Below are 7,589 nucleotides of genomic sequence, written 5' to 3'. Positions count from 1 at the left end.
GAAAAACTATTGGTAAAAAACTATGAAAGGAAAAGAAGAATTAAGAGGGGAAAAAACAAACAATTAGAAAAATACATACTAACCTTTTAATTGATTAGTAAATTTGATACTAAGATGGTGCAAGTTCAATGATTGTATGTTTGAAAGAGACGAATAGAAAGTCTTATTTCGGAGAAGTAAGGCGAAATGTTGCGGTCTGTTTGTAGTATCGATTTTAAAGTTAATTTGGGTATTGGTCAGGAACAAAGAAGACGAGCGGTTTTTTTTTTTTTTTTTTTTTTTTTTTTTTTAAATTTTGTGAAACCGCGAAATGGTGCCTTGTTTTCTGAAAATGTTGATTTTTATAGTCCTGGGAATGTTTTAAATTGCCAATTTACCCTTCGAATGTGAAGTGTAGAAAATTTGGTGGGTGAAACTTTTGGGTACCCATTTGGACCAAAAGATTGGGTTAAAACCGAAAATACGGGGACTAATAAACGGCGGCAAGTTTTCCCATTATATAAGATAAGATATACGTATGAGTGGTTTTAATTTGCTTGTTAGCGTAGATATTCATATACGTAATATATATTTGCCTATTAGCCTCCATATACGTATTACTGGTGTATATTTGCCTGTTAATATAGACATATATATCGATGATACATCTTTGCCTATTAGTATATATATATACAAATGAGTAAAATCTCTTCACATACTAATGTCTATAGCTACGTATGAATGAATTGTGTTTGCATAATTAGATTTTATATGCATATTTAGTAACTTACACTTGAAAGAATAAATAAATAAATAATAAATAAAAACTAATAATAATAATAATAATAATAAATATTTTGTGCCTTTTTTTTAAAACAAATAAGCTAGGGTTAGGCAGACCCCCACCTGTATTAAACTCAATGTTTCCTTATATAAATTTTTCCATTTGCATCCTCATTTACAATGGTTTGTAATTCATACTCTAATGGACTAGCAAAATGGACCAATAGACAACTCATGATTATGAACAAGTCCTGCAAGATAGTCAGCTACTTTATTCACTTCTCTAAAGACATGTGAAAAAGTAATATAGCTAAACCTATCTTTTTTCCTCTTGATAGCCGCCACCACATCTTTACAGTACCAGGGAGGTTTCTCTAACTTGTTAATGGCATTTATGGCTCTCATGGAATCAGACTCTACTTCTACCTCAGTAAAACCTTCTATTATGTATTTCTCCAGACAAACCTTAATAGCCTTAAGTTCTTGGAAAATAACTGATTGATGGCCTCCAGTCCCACTAAAAGCTGTAACAACTCTACCTTCCTTGTCCCTCATCACACCTCCATGACTTGGGCCATTCTTGTTTAGAGCCCAATCTGCATTTGCTTTAATCCTGTTGCCCATTGGATGATTCCATGAACAATTAATATTCACCTGTTGCTTGAAATGGGTGGTGATGTTTAACCTGAGGAATAGATTTCGAACCTTGACAGTATCTTGGACATCAGGACGCAAGACTTGTATATAATTCCTCAAATCTCGTACCAGCTTGTTAAATAGTGTCTCTGAAGGTTTAGAGGTATGCTGGAACCTTCTTTCATTCCTTTCTCTCCAAATGCTATTCACCAATGCACAAAAGAATATTTTGTAAATCTCCCCTACTTCTGCATCTTTACTCAATCTCATTAAAGAAGCCCATTCTCGATTTGCATTACTCGTATCGGTAGAAATTCCCAACAACCTCTTTACTCTTGAGAATAATTCCCTCGAGTAATGACACTCAAAAAATAGATGGGCGGAGAATTATCTACTATGCGAACAGAGACAGCAGGAAGACTAATTAATAATTTTCTTGCGAACTAACATGTCTTGTGTGGGGATGCTGTTGGAAAAGAGTTGCCAAGTAGTGAATGAATGTCGTGGCATCAGCCACCTGCCCCAGACCATTCGACTCCATCTTTTCTTATCTCGAACAGGAGACAAAGCTACATAGGCGCTGTTAGAATAGAACATCCCACTATGATGTGGTGTCCACACTATGAAGTCTGAGTCCAGATGCTTGTTTATGTCCACTGCCAAAATGCATCCTTTCAAGTTTTGAGATTGTAAGGTATATACTTCTATATTCCAGCTTCCAAAAGTCATGATAACACTCACTTTAACGTTCATAGGAAAATCCCAAGTAGCCACCGCCTCTTCATCTTGGATTAGGGGAGAACGATCACACCACAAGTCATTGCATAATAGAGTGGTTTCCCCATTTGCAATCTCATATTTGATGAATTTCTTTGCAATCACTCTGGTACTCAAAATATTCCACCAAGTCCATGAGCAATCTTTTGTGATACTCATGGTCCAGAAGAACTTCTCCTTAATGTGCTGCTTCCAAGTCCAATCCACCCAGATAGTGTCCTCTCTTGTCACCAACTTGAAAATTAGACCACAATAGGCACCTGAGTTCCATCTTTGTAAATTCATAACTCCCAAGCCACCCCCTTCTTTAGTGAGACAGACTGTACTCCAACATGCCTGGTGGTGCCCTTTCTTCATTATTGTACCCGTCCATAAGAATTGTGCACATAACATTTCCACTTGTTCCAGAACAGTAATTAGGAGAATAAAAGTTCTCGACCAATAAGTGTGGAAAGAAATAAGAACTTAGTTTATCAGAAGTAATCTACCTGCATGCGAGAGCAACTTTGATTTCCAATTTGTAATTTTCTTAGTGATCTTCTCAACAAAGGGTTGACATTCCCTTATCCCTAATCTGGCCGAGATGAGAGGAAGGCCTAAGTATCTCATAAGTGGTTTAACCAGCTCCACTCCCAGAAGAGTAGCCAAAGCTACAGTATCATGGTGATTTAATCCTCCGGCTAACAAAGATGTTTTGTGCTTGTTGATATTTAACCCCATAGCATCTCCAAATGTTTTTCAGCACTCTTTGATGGCATTCATAGAAGGACAATCACCCTTCCAGAACAACGGAACATTATCCACAAAGGCCAGATGAGACAGTCTCACTCTGGTACATTTTGAATGAAACGAGATGGCTTTGTTGTTAATGTGATGTATAATAATAGAACTGAGAATTTCCATCACCAGAACAAATAGATAGGGGGATAAAGGATCTCCCTGCCGAATACCTCTCTTCCCTTCAATGAACCCATCAGGAGCACCATTGATCATAATAGAGTAAGAAGGAGTTGCAATGCACATCTCTATCCATTTATACATAGACGGAGGAAAGTTAAAGACCTTGATCATAGCTAGAATAGCCTCCCAACTCACTGTGTCATAAACTTTCCTTATATCCAGCTTGATTGGGCATCTATGATTGCCATACTTCTTATCATAACCTCTGAGGAGTTCATGAGAAAGCAAAATGTTGTCTTGAATGGATCTGCAAGGAATAAACACTGAATAGTTTGCTTGGACAATGTCATTAATGACTAACTTTATCCTATTAGCCACAACATTAGAAATACATTTATAGATGATGTTACATAGCACTATCGGTCTGAAATCTTCAACCTTTGAAGGATTGCTAACTTTAGGTATGATACTTATATGTGAAAGTAGCATTAATCCCTCTAGGACATCTATAGAATTTGAAAGCATTACTGATAGCCTCTATAAAATCATCCCTAACTATATTCCAACAACTCTTGAAAAAGAAAGGAGTGTATCCATCTGGCCCGAGTGTTGCATTCTCTTTCATCCCAAAAAGCGCTTCCTTTATTTCCTTATGTGAGATATTAGCTTCAAGAAGAATTTTCATAGAGGATGGGATGATGGCTTTGACATGAAGGCTATTGAAAAACTCCTCTTCGCTAATCTCTGCCACTTCAAAACCTAGAATCTCAGTGTAATACCCTACTAGAGATTTTATAACTTCAGCTTGGCCCGTTACAGTAACACCATCTACATTCTGGATGCACCATATGCCACTCTTACCTTTCCTTTCCTCCAGCGATTTAAAGAAAAAAGTAGTGCATTTGTCTCCTTCTCTCACCCATTCATCTTCTTGTTTACTCTTGATTTCAGCAACTTCTATCCGAGCCAAGTCACTATACTTTCCAAGAGCTTCCTTTTCTCTTTGGCCTAACCACAAATCCCAAGGTTTAGCTTGCAGCTATCTTTACACATTATACAGGACTTCCCTAGCTTGCTCCAGTCGACCATGAATGTTTGAGAACTGAGATCTAGCCCATGGTTTGATTCTCGCCTTCAGAAGTTTTAGTTTTTGCATAAAGTCATACATTAGGTTCGAAAACAACTGCACATACCATACTTTTCCCAACATGTTTTGAAAATCCTGTTGTTCGACCCAATAATCCTTGAACCTAAAAGGTAGAGCTTTACATTTATAATCATACCAGAAAAGTAGGACTGGTGAGTGATCTGATACTCCATGAGGTAGAAATTCTGCCTTAGAAGATGTATATACATCAGTCCATAAACTATTGACTAAGCCTCGATTAATCTTAGTCATTATTCTGTCTTTTCCCTCCACCTTGTTATTCCAAGAGAAAAAGAACCCATTAAAGCTCAAGTCTGACAAACTTGCTCTTTGTAAACATTCCACAAATTCCTCAGCTTCTCGAGGGCGCATTGGACTTCCCCCCATCCTTTCCTCCGCTTTAGTTATGTTGTTGAAATCACGAACTGCAGCCCAAGGAAGCATGGTAGTACTTTGAATAGACATTATATCCCTCCATAGTTTAGTTCTAAGAGCTTTGGAATTTCTAGCATAGACCTCCGTGAGCATGAAGACTTCATTGGTAGGTTTGAAAGTAATTTGACAGTGAATAAACTGATCAGAGTTTAGTAACTTCACAATGTTTATCATATAAGAATCCCAACAAATCCAAATTCTACCTGTTGGATCTTTGCCATAGTTATTCATATGTTCTCAGAGTGGACAACAAATGTTTCTTATGTACTCATACTTGCCTTGCTGCACTTTGGTTTCAAGAAAACAAAAAACACTAAGCTTCTTAGCCACTCTTACTTTATTTATCTCCCTAGCTTTCTCAATGTCATTGGTGCCTCTGACATTTCAAAAACACATTAATGTAATCATCTGTGATTTTTCTTCTTGGAGCCTCTAGATCTGCCCCTTCCCTTTTTGCTAATACTTTGATTCTTGTATGTTGCAGCTTGAGATTTTTTACTGGACTGTTGACTTGCATTACAACAAACTTTGCCAGATTGTGTAACAACACCAGTTTGCACCATTGGTGTAGCAAGTTCAACTTCAGCACCTTCATTTTCTATGATTTGATCGTGAAAAAACTCAGTCTCCTCTTGCAACTCGTCCACCTCAGAAATTCCATCCTTTTCATCAATATCTGATAGTAGGTGAAACCTGCTAGCCTCCATGTTGAATGCTAATGCCAATTCATGTTGCACTGTAGCATTGATGAGTTCAAGAGTAAAGGGGACTAAAGATTGCTCCAGAACTGTAGCACTTTCTGCTGTAGGATCTAACTCCTTCCATGGAACGATGTCAGTATTCCCATTTTGTGCTGCCTCCCCTCGCGCTACCATATAGCAAGGAGATATAGATGTAATTACTGGAGCTAAATCAACTGCTTCTTCTTGCAAAATATTGTCAGAGGGGACCTGAGGATTGATCTCAGGTTGTCTCACTTCTTCAAAACTTGTATGCCTTTCCCTGCCTGCTGCTGGATAAGGTTCTACTTCATTGGTAACTGTGGAAGGTACTGGTCTCCATTCAGTTGCCTGCAACTTTTGCTTTAACCTTCTTCTTTGATTCTTAGAAAGTCTAGTATTGGTTAGTTGTGTTTGTGCTGCATGCTTGTGCCATCGGTTCTTTTCCTTTGTCTCGAGCTTGCGTCTATGTTGTAGGCATTTGTACTTGTTGAGGTGTTGGTACTTTCTCACTATTTTTAGATACTTGCATGCACTCTGACACTAAATGCCCAACTATCTTGCAATGGTTACAGAACTTGGGCAAAGTACCTAGTTGAACTTTTTGCCAGAACTCGATACCTCGTTCCGGCACTTCAACAGATATTTGGTCTGGTATTGGTTTGGACAAATCAACATCAACAAGTACGCTCGCATAATATCCATTATTCCGCTCCAGAGAATTCATGTCAACTCGAATAGGACTACCAAAGCCTCTACCTATACTCATTAATATGTCAACCTTCTAATACTCAAAAGGCAGTCCTGGGAATTTGATCTAAACAAAGCCATTAGTTTGTCTATGAGATTCTATGTTAAAGTTTGGCGTCCACTTTATATATTCTTACAAGCTATCCTTGAAGATGCCAAGGCCCCCCAAAGAAGATTTTGTTGAAGTCCACTTCATTATCAAGGCGAAACACAACATATCCTTTTCCCAAAGGAGAAAGCTTTAAACTTCTTGTTAAACCCCAATCTTTGCTTACTACCGATCTTATAGTGTCTAAATTTAGAATCTTTGAATCCATTCGAGTAATAAGAGCAAACTTACAAGCTTCTACTGCTACTTTAAATGAACTTAGAGGAATCTTAATTGCTGGTTTATCATCTTTCGTGAATGGTATAGGAAAAGATGAAACATCCACCGTTTGCTTCATTCTACTCTTCGCTATGTTCGCATAGGATTCCTTGTTTGTGTTATCTTCAACTCTGTTTCTACTTTCCCCTTGTGTCGAAGATTCCACACCATTCCTCACTGGAAAACAAGTTTGGTGTCTATCACTAATGAACCCATATGGGATAGAAGCCATCTCACAAGAACAACAACATAAAAGATCAGCAGCACCCCAGCAGAACAGAGGAAGATGCTTGTTTTCACTAAAGAACTCACATTGTTAACAGTGTAGGATTTTACCAATAGTGGATAATAAGCTAGCTTTCACCAAAGAACTCACTCTGTAATCAGAGGAGGATTTTACCTAAAGTAGAAAGAAAAGATGGAGGTTTAGGATAAAAGTTTGGGTGAGAAGATTAGTTTCCTATTCTAGGTAATAAAAAAGAGCACTAGATCAAAAACCCAACTTAAGTTATCTCACTCCCAGTCTCCTTTAAAAATGTCCCCATTTCCCAACTTTATAGAAACTTATTTTAGAAACTTACTGCTAATCAAATATTTTATGCCTTTATCCTATGCATAATTTGTAAATAACTTTTAAAAAAATAAAAAAAATACAAAATAAATAAAAAATAAATAAAAAAAAAAAAAAAAATCATAAATCATAAATCATAATCATATTCCAACGGTGTCTAGGAAACTTGAAAGATTGAGGTTCTCTAATTAAGGAACGTGCTTGCACGGAAAACCTCCCTTATATCTCTCATGTGACTTGACTGTTGGTTTATGCACACATATTCCTAGCTTCACTGCTACATTAGCAGAAGTGTAGGCCTACGTTGTTCACTTCTAATGCTTACGTAAATGATAAAATTCACGAAACAATAAGCTTTTTTTGTGTCTTAAATTTAATTTTATGCTTGCATGAGGTTAAAGTTTGATAATAACAAATAATTTGAATATATTTATTGAAGATGATAGAATAGTGGTGATTTGTTAGGTTGTGTTGTTCATTTTGAATCTTTGAGGAGGAATGGATTGATGGTGTAAAAACTAGACT

At 37.0% G+C, this 7,589-nt stretch overlaps 1 protein-coding gene across 1 annotated transcript; it reads right to left on the bottom strand.

The window, feature by feature from the left end:
• Positions 1-1,818: 1,818 nt before the first annotated feature.
• Positions 1,819-2,532, bottom strand: LOC147510323 (uncharacterized). Its single transcript, XM_086598087.1, has one exon. The coding sequence runs from the start codon at positions 2,530-2,532 to the stop codon at positions 1,819-1,821; it is 714 nt and encodes a 237-aa protein (XP_086454213.1).
• Between the last annotated feature and the right edge of the window lie 5,057 nt (positions 2,533-7,589).

The sequence above is a fragment of the Coptis chinensis genome, chromosome 3 (genome assembly GCF_015680905.1).
Source record: "Coptis chinensis isolate HL-2020 chromosome 3, ASM1568090v1, whole genome shotgun sequence".
Classification (NCBI taxonomy): domain Eukaryota; kingdom Viridiplantae; phylum Streptophyta; class Magnoliopsida; order Ranunculales; family Ranunculaceae; genus Coptis; species Coptis chinensis.
Note: the sequence above shows the minus strand (reverse complement) of the source record. Positions and strands in the feature narration are given on the sequence as shown.